This window comes from Acartia tonsa, chromosome 9, assembly GCF_053477335.1.
Source record: "Acartia tonsa isolate MP-2025a chromosome 9, ASM5347733v1, whole genome shotgun sequence".
In the NCBI taxonomy this organism is placed as follows: Eukaryota; Metazoa; Arthropoda; class Copepoda; order Calanoida; family Acartiidae; genus Acartia; species Acartia tonsa.
In genome coordinates, this window is record NC_137268.1 from 3,970,804 (window position 1) to 3,989,925 (window position 19,122).

Below are 19,122 nucleotides of genomic sequence, written 5' to 3' on the forward strand. Positions count from 1 at the left end.
AAATTTCTGAGGGGTCTATACCCATTCTGGAAAAAAGATTCACCAAATTAAGAATGAAAAGTGTATATACATTCCAAATGATTATAAACAAAATTACCCATTCATTATTGGTTTAAAAGCTTTTACAATCATCCAACCAACTAAACAGTTATAAACAGCTTTCTGCTATACATAATTTTTCGGTTTTTGCAGCGATACCGGAAAAAAAATTTATTGATTTTTGGAAGAGACAATTTTGTAGAGAATCAACGCATGAAGAAAATGAATGCATCAACCTGAGAAATATTGTCAACAAAAAGGATAATGTTGGAAAATGTATATAACATAACATGTCAACTTGGAAACATTCTAAATCCTTTGCAGATGGGTATGTTTCAGGGATTTATGAATATCTATCTATCTATCTATCTATCTATCTATCTATCTATCTATCTATCTATCTATCTATCTATCTATCTATCTATCTATCTATCTATCTATCTATCTATCTATCTATCTATCTATCTATCTATCTATCTATCTATCTATCTATCTATCTATCTATCTATCTATCTATCTATCTATCTATCTATCTATCTATCTATCTATCTATCTATCTATCTATCTATCTATCTATCTATCTATCTATCTATCTATCTATCTATCTATCTATCTATCTATCTATCTATCTATCTATCTATCTATCTATCTATCTATCTATCTATCTATCTATCTATCTATCTATCTATCTATCTATCTATCTATCTATCTATCTATCTATCTATCTATCTATCTATCTATCTATCTATCTATCTATCTATCTATCTATCTATCTATCTATCTATCTATCTATCTATCTATCTATCTATCTATCTATCTATCTATCTATCTATCTATCTATCTATCTATCTATCTATCTATCTATCTATCTATCTATCTATCTATCTATCTATCTATCTATCTATCTATCTATCTATCTATCTATCTATCTATCTATCTATCTATCTATCTATCTATCTATCTATCTATCTATCTATCTATCTATCTATCTATCTATCTATCTATCTATCTATCTATCTATCTATCTATCTATCTATCTATATATCTATCTAACTATCTACCTATCTATTTACACCAACCTTAATTCCATATCATTATGACAGCTCATGTTATTTTGACAACAATTCTAATTTCAAAATACCATCTATTTCTTTCAAATGATTTGCTAATTTTAAACTTTTTTATCTTAATATGAAACTTTATCAAAATTATGAAATAGTTATAAAAAGCTCTTTTAAAATACATCATGTAGTTTTAATCCCTTTACATTAATGCTTAAGAGTGAAATATCTAAAACAAAACAAGGATGACAACATCCATAAAAGTGAAGCTCTGAAACGGTAAGACAAACGAACATTAACACTTGTAGAGAATAACAACTGAATAATCAGAATATAAATGTTTTAAAATCGAAACAAATTGTAAGTAAATCTGTTGAAAAACTGCTTTAATACAGGATATTGTTTAAGGACATACTTACATTTTTAGGACTTGATTATAGAGATGCTTTGCTTATAACATTGTACTTTGTTGTCCTAGGAATTAATATTACAAAAATCAGATCAATCGGATAATTTTATCATATAAAAAATTGTTCTTAAAAAGTGAAAATTCAACATGTTTAAAATGGACGTACGGACATTTTAGAGTTGCTACGCTTTTTAAATCTTACTTAGCTACAACAGAAATCACCATGCAAAGTTTGGAATCGATAAGCCTGTTTAAATTATCGAAAAGAGCTAACTGTCTGTGACGGACGTACGTATGGACGGACCGGCCATAATTATAGAAAAGCTTCGCTTTCAAACAAATTGGAGGAAGGGGATTGAACCTAGAGGCTCTGTGCGAAGTCATAGTTGTAATGAAAAGATTGTATTTTTTCCTCTTCTGAATTCATATTGTCACTACTATCTACCACATCACCTGAAATAAAAAGAATAATATTACAAAAACAATCAATGGAGATGTTATTGGCTACAACCAACCGATTTTAATGAATGAAATCAACTAAGGACCAGTACAAAACATTTGTAAATATTACTTATTAAAGGACGCCTGCAAGAAATACCACGCTTTAACTGCTGAAAGAACTTTTTTGTTACAGAAGCTTAAGGCTTCAAATTTGGGGTATTGGGTCTACTTGTGGCAGTCTTTCAGCAGTTAAAGTGTGGTATTTCTTGCAGGCTTCCTTTACTGGTTTCAGCTTATTATTAGTTTTTTATTTTATAAAAAAAAAATGTACAGCCAAATAGATGGACAGAAAAAGCTTCCCACAAAAAGCATAAAAAGCACTAAAAACACACGTCTTAATCTTTGTACATGAGAGGGTATTTCCCTGTGCGCAACCCCTGAATGGGGCCATAACCCAGCGAGGCCACCTCTGGATGATAGATGAATTATTATAAACATTAAGAATTTTGCTATCCTTGTTTGAAATCAGTATACAATGTACAAGTTGTTTTCTACAATATGTACAATAGAGATAATCTAGAGACACAATCTCTAAATCAGCCAAAAGGATAACAATGGAAGAACAACCGTGCCGTGGAATTGGTTGAAATTGTGTACAGATTTGGGTAAGAAAGTGCTTGGTTTAAGAAAAAAAATAGTTAGAATAATAAGTCTGCTATTAATAGTCGTATTTCTTAAGATAAAGCTTTTCCTGGGTAAATTATATCGTGTAAAAATTCTTTCTAGTATAGTGTGAAGCTTTTTTCATAATAAGTAAAGTGAATAGTAGAATTTCTTACTATAAAGTTAGCTTTCTGGAAATCATATTTGAGAAAAATTTCGACGCTTGTAAAACTTCAATGGGCCGTACGTTGCAAAAAACATGTACTTGTCTGATAGGTTTTCTTTTGTAAGTTTGGGGTTAGATGGCCCATCTAGATATATTATGTCTATTTTATGTACAAAGTGCACACTGACACTAGAAAGATTGGGGCCCCTGCTTACATTAATACATTAATCATTATGATCGTACGTACTATACACCTAAAGCGCAGTATGACTAGGCGCGAAAACAGAAAAAGAAAAGATTTTTTCGGCCCCTTCAGGGGCTTAATACCTTTTTTGAAGTAACTTTGTTACTAAGTAGCGCAGCATCTTCTATTTCTGCAATTCCCCCCGGCTCCTACTATGATTTTTAAGAAAATTTATAAAATTTTTCTTATTATAAGGAAATAAGAAATTATTAATATAATTGCCATAAATTAAAATGATATAGCTATAATATATATTACGTGGATCTTAAACCAGATTTTCATGTTCTCTAATAAAGTGAAACTTGCAGAGGGCTAAAATAACGATTCTCCTCTTCACTCCATTACCCCCTCCACTCCTACTGAATGGAGGAACTGACAAATAAATGAGTTCCGTTTTAGCAAGCTTAATTTGCAACACTTTTTCCCCTGTCATAGTATTCACGTATATTCTTATACATCAATTTATTAAAATATATTTCCACGAATAAATGGCCTAAATGGTTTTAAAATAAATGTTTAAGCTGTGAACAAAATTATTTTCTTTGGTATCTATTTGGGAGCTAGGTATACTGTAACTCCCCCCCCCCCCCTCCAATTTTCTAGATTTAAATTTAAAAGAAATAAAAGCAATAAAAAACATACATAAGTTCATAATTAGCACAACACAAAAAAAACCCTCAAAATATAATTATTAATTACAATTTAAAGTTTCAATTCAGTACGACATTACAGAGGTTATATTATGAACATAATTTTTTTAAAATTTTTATAAATAAGTAGGAGGGGATGTTTAGTGGTCCACTTATAGGATTGAGCGAAAGCACAGATAGTGTTTACAACAGACGGACGGTATATTTTAAAACTAAAAATCTTTGCCGTTAAAATCGCTTGGATGTAATACAATGTTAAAAATGTCATATCACGTAATGTATCCTAATTAGACTTTATTAACGAGGAAGATAAATATCTGCTATACCCTGCTAATATTTGTCGTTGTCATTATATCGACATAATGTAATAATCAACAAATGTAGACAAAAAAAAAATTAGCTTATTAACCCTTAACAGTTGGGCCCCTTGCCACACCTTAATCGGTCGCTGCAGTTGGCGATCGGCAGGAAAACGGCGGCGGATCTTTTTATAAAATTTTAATACGTCATGTAGACATGTAAGAAAAGCTAAAGTTTAAAATTTGAAGTCTCTGAGTCAAAAATTGCGGCCACAGGAGCGTTTTAAAGATTTCTGGAGACCTGCCAGATCAGACCTGGAACCTGAAATTGACTTGAACACCTGTAATCCATATGAGGATGTACTACTAGTGGATATTTTAGTTTTTTGGTAAGATAAAATGCTTTGTTTAAGTAAAAAACATATTTTTGCTCTTTACCTGGATGACCCTGCCAGGTTCGCTGGCATCCTGCGCGCGCCAGGATGGAGATTCTAAAAAACTCTAATTCTCAGTTATGTGTCATACCCATGCTCAAAAAGTCACGCAGTTTTGGCTCTCTATCTTTCACACACAGAAAATGAGAAAAAACTGGAGGGGGGGGGGGGGGCATTCAACCCTCCCCCGACCGTTAAGGGATAATAAACACATGTCACATAAGTTTACATTTAATTACACCGACATAAATTATGTAACTTTTATGTTAAATAAATATTTCCACGTTTAACAGGGGCTACAAATATTTGCACAGGATTGCAGAAATAGTTTGTAGTAGAATGGTTGTTGCTAATTTTTGCGTGTACTAATGCCACCATGCGTTACACGATTTCCTTCAAAATATAAGTGCAACTCAAAAATTGCACGTTTAGGACAAAGCATCTCAAAAAAGGCATCGTGAAAAATCAGTATAAAGGTTCTAGATTATGTTTTAGTAGATATCTTTAGTAAATTTGTCATTGTGCTATCTTTGAGAGTGTTTTTACCCTTTCAGAGCTTATAAAGTGAAGAATTAAGAATTTTTCAAATATTAATCAACACCATGAAAAACTTAATTGCTTTTATAAATTTTATGGAATAATACACGGCAGCAATGTTGAAAAGAGACTATCCAAGGAAAAACACACAGCTCAATTTGTAGGAATATATTTCGATTAAATCACATCTAATCCTTGTCAACCTGCACAAAATTAACCATATTTCATATATTTATAGTAAAATCAGATATATATTTTGAAAAAAATTAGGTTATTTTAAAGTAAAGAAACAACAAAATAATGAAAAAGTGCTCGAAAATACAAAGAAAAAGTTAAATGTATTATAATGAATATGGTTATCCCTTCTATTATTCTTTACTGTACAAAGGTTTGTTTGAAACTGAGTAATTTAACCGCTGGTTTTGGTGTAAAGGGAAGGGGTAGAAGGGATGGGGGTTTAAAAGAATCAAAGTTCAAAAGAATGAAAGTTTTGTACTGTATAACTTTTGTATTTTTTAAAAAAAATATTGCAATTAGCAAAACAGAAATACGTGAATGTGTTGAAAAGATTTTAATTTTATATGAAAGTGTATGAAAAATTGTCATAAATTAAACAATAAAGTATTAAAAATTAGTTTAGTAATGATTAACAACAAAGCAACAAATGTAAATTTATATTTAGATAAAATAACAAGTAAAATTACAATTTTTTATTTAATCCATTTCTTAGTGTGTCAAATTTATTGATGTATTCAGCTTCCCGAATTTTTCTGTAGTTTGATGAGTCCAGTTTGCATTTTTCTAAGACTGAAAGCTTCATGTTGGTCATGCTGTGTCCAGGTAGATTAAAATGTTTTCCTGTTGGGTATTTGTCATGATCTGTGCTTCTAACATAACCAAGGTGTTGGCCAAACCTAACTTTTAGTTTAGCTTGTGTTTCACCGATGTATTGAACAAAATTACATGCAGCTTTGTCACAGGAAATGCAGTAAACCACATTTTTACTTTCACAGGTAACACTCTCTTGTAGGTTGATGTAAATTTTCTTGTTATTTGAGCTAACAACTTTTTTACCTTCTTGAATATAGCTACAGGTATTACATCTTGGTTGTTGGCATTTTTTGAGGCCAGGTAAAGTTCGCTGTTTTCTTGATGGTAATTTTGTCTTTACAAGGCGTGCTCTTAAGCTAGCAGATCTTGGCTGTCTGTAAGCAACCATGGGAGGGTGGGGAAAAATTTCTTGTAGGCGTTGGTCATTCAATGTCATAAATTTCCATGCATCCTTAAGTATTTTTGACAGTGGGGGCAATGATGGATGGTAGGATACAACAAAGGGTATTCTGTTTTTCTTCTCTCTTGTCACTTTCTGAAGGGCTTCACTCCTTTTTAGATTTAAGGCTTTTTGTATGCTTGTGTTGATCAGTTTCTCGTCATAATTTCTCATCAGTAAAAATAGTTTGAGTTCATCTAGTCTTTTCATCAAAGTGTCTTCTTCTGAGCATATTCTCACTAGTCTGTGGCACAACGAATATGGGATATTATTTATTGTATGTGGTGGATGGCAGGATGAAGGAAGAAGATATTGCATTCTGTCTGTTGGTTTTCTATACAGGTCTGTAATGATTTTTTCGTTTTTTATGGTTACCAGAGTGTCCAAGAAGGGTATGCTACGTGAAGAATAGCAAAAGCAGTCATGTTGTTCGGTAATATTGCATGGAAAAGGGCAGGTGTAGCTGTGGGTGAATTTAATTGTTGGATGAATTTTGTTGATGTTTGTCAGGTAAGTTTCAAGGTTGTCCACACTTCCTAGCCATATGAAAATAATGTCATCTAAGAATCTTGCAAATTTTCTGATAAGATCTGTGTCTGGTTCAATCTGTGTTGCCATGTGTCTCATAACAGGATCAATTAACATTCCCATGGTTAATGTAGAAGAATTTACAGCTGAGGGAGAGCCCATTGCTGTACCAATTGTTTGACGATATAAATCTTTACCAAATTGAAAGAAATTGCAGCTGAATACTAGGTTTAGAAGTTGAAGTATTAGAGTTGCAGGGACAGCTAAATCTTTGCTTTTAGCAAGAGCTTCGGCCATAGCTCTGGTGGCATCCTCCTTGCAGATGTTTGTATACAGGGCAGTGACATCAACAGTTACAATAATAGCATCATCAGGTATTCCTCCCTCTAAATTTATTTCTTCACACATGTTGAGGAAGTCTCTGGTGTCCTCTAGGTAAGATGGGAGAGTTTTGACCATAGATCTTGTATGATGATCAACAAATCTGGAGATGTTTTCTGTGATGGAACCTCTCCCACTGACAATCGGTCTACCTGGGGGGATGGAGCCTTCAGGGAAGGTCGTGTGTACTTTAAAAAGCTGGATAAATTTTATATTTTGTTATATTATACTGCAATCATTTAACAACACATCTAATAAAACTATAATTAAAAGATGGATATTTCAGATTTTTTTTCTCAATTCCAAACTCCACATTTTTGTAGTTAAACCAAAACATGCATATTACAAGAGTTTATTTCATGTGTTGTGCTCAAAGAAATTACAACAAAGTATATTTATAAGATAAGGAGAAAGAGATGAATTATTCTCTTATGACACGAAAGGTATAATTAAAACATTATTAGTAAAACAAAATAAATTATCAACTTCTAAGCTATTTGTGTTAAGTCATTCAAGAAATTTTTTTGCATGTGATGCCTTTAATGGTGAATAAAGCAATCTTTTTTTTCCCCAAACATTTCAGCCACAATATTAATGGTAGTAATACTGTAGGGTCTAAATACACAGGTTTTATAAAAGTTTTAAAAATTATTTACATTTGGTTTAGATTTAAAAAAAACATGATTGAAAACCAAACTAAATTAGATATCAAAACACTAAAAGCATTAAGATTTTTTGGCTGTAAACAAACAGGAAGATTCATTTTTGTATAACACATAAAGTTGAGAGCTTTCATACAAAACAGTGAAATGAAATAAAAATTTCGTAAAATTGTTTTTCTTGTTGCCTTTCATGAAACTTTTCCTTTTCTAAAAAGAGTTCTTTGCCCAGGACTTCCAGTATAGTGAAAAAGTGATTGGAACATTATGGAAAATAGCCTAAAACTTGCCTTAATTGTAAAGTGATTGAAAATACTTGCTTTCTTTTTCTATTGATTTAATATGTTAGTGATCATAACTTCTGTTGTAACTGCCAGATTTTTTTTTATAAATAAAATTATCCATTTTGCATAAACACTGATGAATGCTGTTAAAGACGTCCAACTGTGAATTGTAGGTGTTCAACCTTTTAACCTTTACAACAAGTAACAGTATGTTCTTTCAAATTTAAAGGTTTACTTACAAGCACTTGCTATTGCTCGCCAGTATAAATTAGTTATTCTTTGTTGAAACTTATTTCATTGGGTTGCTTTTGGGTATATATTATTCTAAAGATGATTTTCTTGGGGGGGATTCAAGTTATTCCCCCACTACTCCACCCAACCTGCAAAACATCAAATTGTACACCTACAGATTGATTCTATGATTTAAGATATTTTATTAACTCATAGACATGCACAAACATCCTACTTGTTGCACTATATATGTAAAATACATAATTCAAGTTAAATGTCCAAAAATCACATTTTTCTTCCAATCGAAATCTTGACATGACACTAATATGCCAAAACTATGTGTGACAGATTTTAAGATAAGCCTAATTATAAATGGGCATAGTTTGAGTTTAACTGTACATCTACAAATAAATAATTTCTATATGATAAAAAAGTAGAATGATGTCTGTCTGATCTTAAGATATCGTTAACCACTGGACCAACAATGTTGTACTTCTTAGGGTATATACTTACTAGTCCTGCGGTTGTTTAACAAATTCTTGGGGAGGATGTGAGAGTGTCAAAAAAATGACTTAAGAAACTTGTAAAGATTTATGTGGGGGAAAAGGTTTGTAAATCGTTATAGTATTTCGACCTCTGGATAGGTTCTTTGAAAAACAATAATTTTACGGCTTGATTGGTTGATTTTGTGTCATTCCATAAACTTACTTTCCTTGCAAACAATGGTTGGAATTTCCTTACATATTGTCCCTTTAAGGCAACACCGGCTTCCGCTTATGTAAAATACCCCACATAGGTGTTCATTTAATACATACAGCTATACACCTGCAGTTGGCTGTCTGTCTGAGTGTCTGCCTGTCAGTTTTTTCTGTCTATTTGTCCTTCCGTTGAGAATAACGTGTGTCATCTGTTTGTCAATCAATATAGGTATGTGGCATTAGGATAATTAAGTCTGATTTATTTTGAAGTTTTTTTTTATTTTTGTTCATATTTCTAATACTTCTTCTTGAAGGTTTTTAAGGAAAAGGCTTATCCTATAATATAAAGAAGAAGGAATTTTGTATTGAAAGCTATGGATTTTGGAAAATACTTTTCAGGAGGGCCCAATAATTGTCTTAGGGGAAGATTTACATTCTTCCGTACTCCCCTAGAGGCTAGGGGTGAAGCAGCTTTTTGAAAAAAGTATTGACTTTTTAAAATTATATGAAAATAATAATTCTCTAAAGGTTACTAAACATTTAAAACTATCATCGTTTCCAATTATGATATTTATAATGTAATGCTCTTGTTTAAAATATTTTTGGTATGTTTGTAAGTTCACCCTTCAAGGGTAAAATAGCATTCATAAGAATGCAATAACCCATTCCTTGGACTTTATTCAATGTAACACAAATATCTTGATTTTATCTTAATTGTACAATTTGAATTACTGTTATAATGGCCATTAAAATCCCAAAAATAACTTGTTTATTTATAAACTTGAGGCTTGGGGGAAGTCGAAAAAAATTTTAAAATTTTTTGGGGGAGAGGTCATTTTTTCATTTGTAGTTTTATGAAGAAAAAGTTTTCAATTTTTTTGGGGGAGAGGCCATTTTTTCTAGGGGCGATTTCTCTTGTGATGATAATGGTACCCTTTCCCATAACATTTTGTTCGCTGGTTAGCGAGATCCTTTGCTACAGACAGAAAAAAAAACTTACTACTATAAACTTGAATTAATGAAGAACTATGTATATAAAAAAAAAATTATGTCTTATTACCTTTTGGTTAGGTTAGATGAAGTTCAGCAAACCCTTGCAAAACTGTAATTTCCAATAGGTTTAAAGGTTTTTGCATGGATTTTTATTCAAAAAGGAAGTGTTTTGCCAACTAAAATCGCTAAATAACAATAATCTTCATGTTTTGGAAACACTCATAACTTCAAACCCACTCCTATATTATGTATCATTTAAGAATTCTTTTTTCGTGCTATTTCTTAAAACCATGGGCTAATAAGGATATTATATGTACGGTTATTTTTGTATGCCGCATTTTTATTGGATTGTTGTTGGCTCTTTTATTTCTAATTTTATAAAAGACTTGGTATGGTTTAAAGCTATATTCTATTTTCTACTCTAACCACTTCCAATTCAAATCCCCTGGATACTAGAGGCGCAACTGTAAATTAAAGTAATAGAAAAATGCCTATTTTACACTATTAATCCAAACATATAATTCTTAATCCTAACCAGTTAAAATAAAATTTTAACCAATTCAAACTGATTAGCGTGGTGTGCATATTTGTTTTTGTGGGTGGGCGAAGTGTGTGTAGTAATTAGGTTTTGTAACCATTTTTACGTCTTACAAATAATCAAGAACAAAAAGGGTATATACTGAGATTCAGGGATAGGGCAAGGAAAAATAATTTATCTAGAACATGCATGGATCCAATCACATATAAACTACATTTAGCGCATTAAATAATCATAAATAAGGTTATGTTATGTAGAGGCATACAGTGGTGTGCACAGGGTTTTAGCAGGATGTGTTAACATGAAGGGGGATGGGGCAGACTCTGACCTAATTACAATCCTACATGGCTTTTAATATCAAAATGTTTGTGTGTGCGCACATTTATTGCACTAAGCTTCATGACCTCTTTATTACGCCATTTCCAAATTTGCTTATGGTGCATTATTGTCCTTGTTACTTAGATTGATAGATGGATATGAAGTACTTTAAAATTTGTTCCCTTACAGGGAAGCAGGGATGGCAAAGCATTATATTTTGAGGGGGAAGATGATTAAAGTCCCTCCACAGATTATGATGTCATACGATGAAATAACCAATGAGAGGCCAGCACAAAATTTACAATTGGTCAATTACAGTGTATACTGGCCTCTCATTGGCTATTCTATCGAATGACGCCAAAATCTGTAGAGGGAATTTAATCATCTTCTTTGAGTGGGGTAAAATGAGGAACTTCAAAGGTTTGATGGAGGGGGGGATAACTGATTTCAAAGTTTGAGGGTGGTAATCATCCCTTTACCCATACCTAGAACGTCTATGCAGGAAAATCTATTAGAGCGTTTTTAATCATTTGTAGTTTACAAAAAAAATGAGGTTAAAAACAAATAAAGTAGGTAGGTCTAATTAAGATAGTGTGTTTTCGGCTAGCAATTCGATTAAAATTGTAAAAATATTAGTGTAAGAAGAAGATTTAGGAACTAAGAAAAAAAAATCCATTAATCCTGTTCATTTGCGTTAAAAAAGAGTCATCATTCTTTAGAAGAAAAATGACGATGTATCATTGATTTTTACTTTACAAAATTATAAAATTATAAACCATTTATATAATGTAAATTATGCCTGCTTAAAAAAAGTGAAATATATGCTTAATGTTTTAGAAATTTTAAGTGTCATCTAAATTTACATAAAAACTACAAAATTAGCGAAAAACAAACATTTTTCTAATAATCAATTTTTGGTTCAATTTTGTAAATGAATATATTTTTTTTCTGACCCAGTAATTTTACTATGAAAAAAATATTCATCTAAAATGAATTAAACATGAAAGATATTCAATAATGCCAAATATTCTTTAAACAGAGTGGAGCTCCTACTTAAGTCAGAGCATAAAATCTAAAAAGTCAAACTACTAAATGACATTCTGCTTCAAAGATCTTAAGTAAATAATAGTTATTTCTTTCGTCGTATTATAAACCGCTTTCCGCGGATATAGAATGTACAATTATAAGATTAAAACTAGTTTTTTTAGCCCCGAGGTGCCGAAGGCACGGGCTAGAAAACTGGTTTAATTTTATAATTGTACATTTCTATATTCGTAGAAAGCTGGATATAATACGATGCTAGACATAGTTTTTTCGTATGGATGAGAACCGGTTCCTATCCACCGGACTCGAATGAATACGAGAAAAACTTTAAAAAATATTTTTATCACTTTTCTCTTTCCCCTTTAATTTTTGGTTGTAAAGAATTTTTTTTTTTTTGGGCCCTACATAACATCTAAAACTTAAACTAAAACCTTTCCTGGCCTAATATAAAACTTCCCTGCAAATTGTTCAATGATCGGTCCAGCCGTTTACTAGATCTTATTGGTCATACACACATACTTTTACTTTAGCATATGGGATATTTTGTTACTTTGAAAATTTTCCTTGTTTTTTTGGCGTGTCTATTGATGAACTAATATAACTGATTTTTAAATAACTTTTGGGAGGGGACATAAAAAACTTTTACACGACCCGTTTTGTTTGTTGCTGTGTGGCATTTGAAAACACTACAGTCAATTTGTTCGGCTAATATAGCGTTTTATCTTAGTGGAGATAGGGAAGATGATTAAAGTCCCTCCACAGATTATGACGTCATACGATAAAATAAACAATGAGAGACCAGCATAAATTTTACCACTGGTCAATTACAGTATACACTTGCCTCTCATTGGCTATTATATTGTTTGACGTCATAATCTGTGGAAGGCCTTTAATCATCTTTGGAGATTGGTAATAAGCGATTTTTTTGCCCAGTCAGATTTAAGACTATTTTACAAGAAAAGGAGATTGGCCAACTACTTAAAGGAAGCCTGCAAGGAATACCACGCTTTAACTGCTGAAAGACTGCCACAAGTAGACCCAATACCTAAAATTTGAAGCCTTCAGCTTCTATAACAAAAAAGTTCTAGACATTCTAAACTGACATTTTATGTACAATGAAAATTTTGAAAGAATTTGAATGCTAATGTTAGAAATTTTGAAATTAAACTACGTGGGCTAGAAACAAAATTATAAGCTTATTTTTGTCATAAATTTAGATTGCCAGTAACTAATTATATATTTACAATAAAATACCCATTTTTATAGTCAAAATCATGAAAAAAAATTAAGTTTAACTTGCATTATAACGAGTGTACTGTAACCAATCAGAAGGCTGAATCAGCTTAGCAACCAATCACAGCTGAGCTTGCAGAAGTTTCCCCCTTTGTTTCCGCTATGATTTTTGTTTAAAATGCAATTTAAATTGAATTTTTTTCATAGATTTTGACTATAAAATGTGGTGTTTTTATTGTAAAAATGTAATCAGTTACAGGCAATCTAAATTTCTGACAAAGATAAGGTTATAATTTTGTGCCTAGGCGACGTAATTTAATATTGTTTTTTCTTTTATGAGCATCGGAAATCTTTCAAAATTTCCATTGTATATAAAATGCTTTTTTGAAATGCCTAGAACTTTTTTGTTATTAAAGCTGAAGGCTTTAAATTTTGGGTATTGGGTCTACTTGTGGCAGTCTTTCAGCAGTTTAAGCGTGGTATTTCTTGCAGGCGTCCTTTAAATAACTTTTAAAATATCAACCCCTTCTCTCCCCTCCACAAAAAAATAAGAAATACTATTCATTTCAGAAGCAATGGGGCTTTTCCTTAAAGTATGTAGGAAGCAGAAAAACCCCAACCCAAATAAGAAGGAAGTGTTTTTTTTTATGCATAGACCCTGCAGGGGATATAACTACCTTGTACATAAAAAAGCTGCATAACTAAAAAGAAGTAGATTTTGTGCTTAACTAAACAAAAGTGCATACAAATTCCTCACCATATTTTGGTTAAATCAATTCTAATGAAGTGGTCAAAATGTTTTTGAATTTGTTTTGTTTTAATCATCAAAACCATTCATAAAAAAAAATTTTTTTTTGAAGTTTTAGTACAAAGAAATTTGAAAAATAAGAATTAAAATATAATAAAAATTCTAATTTGTGTGCCATATTATATAAATAACCAATAAATCATAGTGGCAGCATAACTTGTCAAAAAAGAAATCTCGTATGTTGCTAAACAGTAGAAATTTTGTTTAATATCTACCTCTTTGTATTACCACTAGTTCTTTTAACTCTGTCTCTTTTCATTATAAGAAAAATGTTATTATTTTCAATAATCCAGTTTTTTATTAACATTTTCAAAAATATTTAGTACATTCATATCTATCAGAAAAAAATAGGAAATCTAATAAAAACACAAACAAACAATCGGAAAGATTTTCCAATATGGCTTCGAAACCTCATAATATCCGCTGGATTAGAACCGGTTCTCAACCATACTAAAAAAGCATCGACTTACAGACACTTTTCCACAAATATTTTAAAAAAGTTAATACCGAGTTGTCGAAGTCCCGGTCTAACAAAACTGGTATTAATCTTAATTTTTTTTCTCAATATACATGAAAAACTGTCTACAATACGATGCGATAAATAACTTTTTGGATTGTTTGGAAACATGGAAATGTAATTGAAGATAACTATTACTCCCCCATCAAAATATGATCTTACTTCTTACTTACTTATCCATTTGTTTTAAAATAATTCCACGGAATTGATATAAAAACCATCTAGAGATTTTTTTTATTTATTAAGACATTTTTGAAGTGACTTTTAAACTTAAATATAACAGACAAAAACCAAGCTTGCCTTAGCCAAATATCTGGCGTTACTGAGATGTTTAAAATATGTTAGAACCGACCAATTTAAAACTCAAGGTTGATCGTTTTGAGCGTCATACATTGATGTTTAAAAGAGTTGAGGTTCTACAAATTATGAAAGTTTTTCTGTTAACCTTCTCTGTCTCTGTTTAATTCTGTGTTTGTCTTTTTTCTGACCTTCTGCCTGACTACTTGTTTTTTATTTTTTGGTTATTTCTATCTTGTAGAAGATAGAGAAAATGGGCTGGATTGATTTTTTTGTCATAATACTGATTCCTTGTCGTAGATTTTTTAATATATAAATGTCTTCTTTATACTAAAAGCAAAGATTTTTTATAATAAGGACAGGTCCGTCCGCTCTTTCTAAAAATATAGGACTTATTGTTAATTTAGGCTTGTTGTAATAGTCCTATTGATTTCAAACTTTCAAATAACGTTAGATATTGAATTAAGTAGGTAAAATTCGTTTATGATTGCTTATTAGTTTTGTCTAAATGATTAGTTTAGCTTCGCTTTTATTTATGTTGCTATCCTTGTTAAGCAATACTTCTGTAGTACCACTAAGCGTTAATTTAAAATTAAATGAAGTGCACGCCTTTTTTCTTCACATTTCATCATAAAAACACCATAAAAATTTATAATCTCAGAAATTTTATGACACTTACAATTATAAGATGAAAAAAATAATAAGAAATCATTCTTTTAAAATCTAGAAATTGACATACTGATCAATAAAATAGCAGCTGTGCTACTAAAATCTATGAAATGGTGTAGTTAAGATTTATTTCAGTGGCGTGCACATTGATTCACCAGGGGGGGGGGTAAAGAAAGGGTAAGACAGACCTTTCAAATGTAGGGGAGTGTTACCACCCCTCTATACCCCCTACCCCCCCATCCAACAACAATGATTTAGATGTATACATAACACACTATTGGATTAAATGTCAAATCTTACATAATTTTTTAGTCCATAAGAACGGTTAAATGTTACGCTAAACGAAATATTTTCATAATTAAATTTTTTAAAATGATCTGCCTTCCAAAAAGGTCACATATAGTGATTGATTCATTGATAATTAGCAATAGAATCGTATTATAGACATATTTCCGCTTATAGTTTTGTTTGCCAAAATAGGAAAACAAAACTGGTATTAATTTTAAAATTTTTATTTTGTTATTCGTGGAAAAATGTCTATATTACGATGTAATACATGATTTATCAATATGGATCAGAAACAATTCTAATCCATCGGATGATATTCGGTTTGGAGGCCATACTGGAATAGTTCAGTATACAACAATAAATACGCAAGTGTGACGCAATTTTACGCATCTTTATAGTCATATCTGACGCATCTCCCCGTCTATTTTCAACAACAAAACACCCACCCGCAAAAAATGTATAACTGGACTTTTTACTAAAAGATAAAGAGAAAGGTAAAAAAAACATTTAAAAAGCTAAAAATGGCAAGAAAAAAAGTTTTGTCAACAAATTGACTCTTTTTGATACAGTTTTACCATAAAATTCATAAAAAACAAAACAAAAAAATTACAATCTTTTAGGTATACCTGTGTTAAAGGCAAGCTTTAACTATGTGACATACCTACATAATTTTATATGATTCAATCCTGCTAATGGTTAAAATATTTAAACTTATGTAGACTAAAAAAGTTGAAAAATTTAACTGTACCCCTATTATTTGACTACTTTAAATCTTTACTCCTTAATTCGTCTTTATGTAAAAGTTAAGCCGGTTATAAAACGCCGGGTTTTTCCAAGCAAGCCTGCCTTGCCCCCAAAATTTGTACATACCTACATTACAGAGCATTAAATTGTGAGGGATTTGGAAAATTAAAAAAAAATATTTTATCTTGCCTACAAAAAAATACCCGAATTCATAGTTTTGTGCGCCAAACAGGCTTATTTTTTTACAGTTACCTTATCCCTCTCGATCCCTGTCACAAGGTCATTGCTAATATACAAGTATACATAGTACATATGACATATTAATAAATCTTTAGGGATCTAAAGGGATAAGACAATGACCTATAAATTCCCAATGATGATACACACATTTTCCCCTTTGATGATTACAATTAGTGGTTGAAACGTTTGAATACTAACCTTAATGCATCAATCAATCAAAATTCAATAAAAGTTCCTAAAGTTGTTAACGAATAAGAAAGCGCAAATATAAAACTTTAAGGACTAGTGTAATAAACAGCACAATGTTCACTCTCTCTCTAAAAATTTCAAAGGTTAATAAGGCCAGTGTTGAATGTATTGTAAAGCTTTGTTTGGTCCTTAGCATTTTTATGCTATTATGCTGATGATACATCAAACCCTAGAAAAAAATCCTTCGAAAACAAGCAAAAGGGTTATTTCGTAATATCATAAGCTAAACAGATATTTTCTTTTTAAAAAATGTCACTCACCATTAGCATTTTCGTGATCATGTTCGTGTTCAGTTGCGGATTTTCTCATTGAAAACGTCCTAAAATGGAGTAGGAGTATAAAATTAAATTCTACAATTTTCAGGTTTAGCATTAGTATAGTAAAGTTTTAGGCTGTTTAGCATTGATCTGCCTAATTTCTTCTCTTATAGATATATCGCCGAGAAAAAATAACCCCCAACCCACAAAAAAAACAAGGATGACAACATTCATAAAAGCGAAGATCTGAAATGAAAGGACAAACGAACATTACCATTTGTAGATTGTAGATTAAGGACATACTTACATTTTTGGGACTTGTTTATAGAGATTCTTCGCTTATAACATTGTACCTTGTTGTAATAGGAATCAGTTTAAAAAAAACAGAAGAATCGGATAATTTTAACATAAAAAATTTGTTGTCAAAAAATTTAAAAATCGACATGTTTAAAATGGACATACGGACATTCCTTTATTGATTATAGAGTTGCTACGCTTTCTTAATTGTACCCAACTTCTACAGGAATCATCATGCAAAGTTTGGAATCGATTATAGTATTATAGAAAAGCTTCGCTTTTAATATTACTAGCTCCCTCCACAACTTAATCTTTGGTTGATCGCCCCCGAAGATTTTATGTTCTATAATTGTTGCACAAATGGAAATATTATTACATGGATGTTACACCAGATGTTCATGTTCTCCAATAAAGTGAAACTCCCAGAGGGCTAAAATAACGCTACCCCCTATCCACTCCCTTTACTCCACCCCATCCCCTCCTACTGGATTAGGGAACAGACCAATAAATGAGTTCCATCTTAGCAACCTAATTGACGAAAATTTTCCATAGCATAATATCCACGTATATTATATATCCATTATTGTACAACTTTTATTGTGCATTTGAACACCTTGATGCACTAAGGGCTTAGAGACATAGAAACAATATTTATGTTTGAAAATATAAATAGAAACTAATTTCTTTTTTTTCAATTTAGTTGTATAGTTACTCTGTAACTAGGATATGGTCACCGGTCTGTGCATATGGAATGCTTTTTGACATATATAGTTGTCAAGAAAAAATTGGGTTTGCTAGGATATTTAAGAATCAAATTAATTTTTTAAAAACTGTATCCAAAAATTTTGCAAAAAATATATTAGTGTTTCTTTTTTTAAAAATAAGTTCAATTAGCTATTTTGGCTCGAAATATTTACATAATTTTAATTTCAATGCTAAAACAACAACATGAATAAAACTGCTGAACACTTGTCCCTGTTAGAGCTTGCACCCAAACAAAGCAGTAATAATAAAAACAGTTTCTTTGTATTAACATTAGAACAATACATTTTAGACCAATAATAATTAGGTTCAAGGTGTAAAGTGAAAGCAAAGAAAAGACAAATATTATTGTTAAATAGGGAGGTATGGGACATTGGGATTTTTATTACACTAGTCCCTAAAGTTGTATAATAAAGTTTTCTTATTTGTTGGCTTAATAACTTCGGGGACTTTTATTCAATTTTGATTGATTGGTTCAATAAGTTGAGCGACGTTTTAACGACTAATTGTAATCTACAGAGGGGATAATTCTGTGTATTATTATTGGGGATGTACATCAATTTATCGGTCATTGTCCCTCATTGTTGATATTTTTTGTCTATAATAATTCTTTTAAAAAAATATAAATTCGCACAAAATTTGCCATAGTGGAATTATTAGGTCCACTAAATTAATGCATTAATTGGAATGTTTAAAAGATCTAATAATAGAAATTAAACTTATTTTATCATTTTAAAATCTGTTGAAATATAAAATGTTTATTTATCAAATTAACATTTCTTTCGAATGTTGTTAATACTTTGGCAAAAAGGTCATTAAGTTGACTTATAAGATGATAACCTAATTTACATTTCCTCTTTGGAGTTACGAATGG

General features: G+C 31.0%; 1 protein-coding gene across 1 annotated transcript in view; it reads right to left on the reverse strand.

The window, feature by feature from the left end:
• Nucleotides 1–19,122, reverse strand: part of LOC145328042 (uncharacterized) — an 83,308-nt gene that overhangs the window by 16,307 nt on the left and 47,879 nt on the right. Inside the window, exons 5-7 of the mRNA XM_080171592.1 lie at nucleotides 17,193–17,251; nucleotides 1,922–1,962; nucleotides 1,119–1,165 (exon numbers count right to left, since the gene is read on the reverse strand). Of these exons, the coding sequence (XP_080027718.1) occupies nucleotides 1,119–1,165; nucleotides 1,922–1,962; nucleotides 17,193–17,251 (147 nt within the window). The remainder of the gene's footprint in view (nucleotides 1–1,118; nucleotides 1,166–1,921; nucleotides 1,963–17,192; nucleotides 17,252–19,122) is intronic.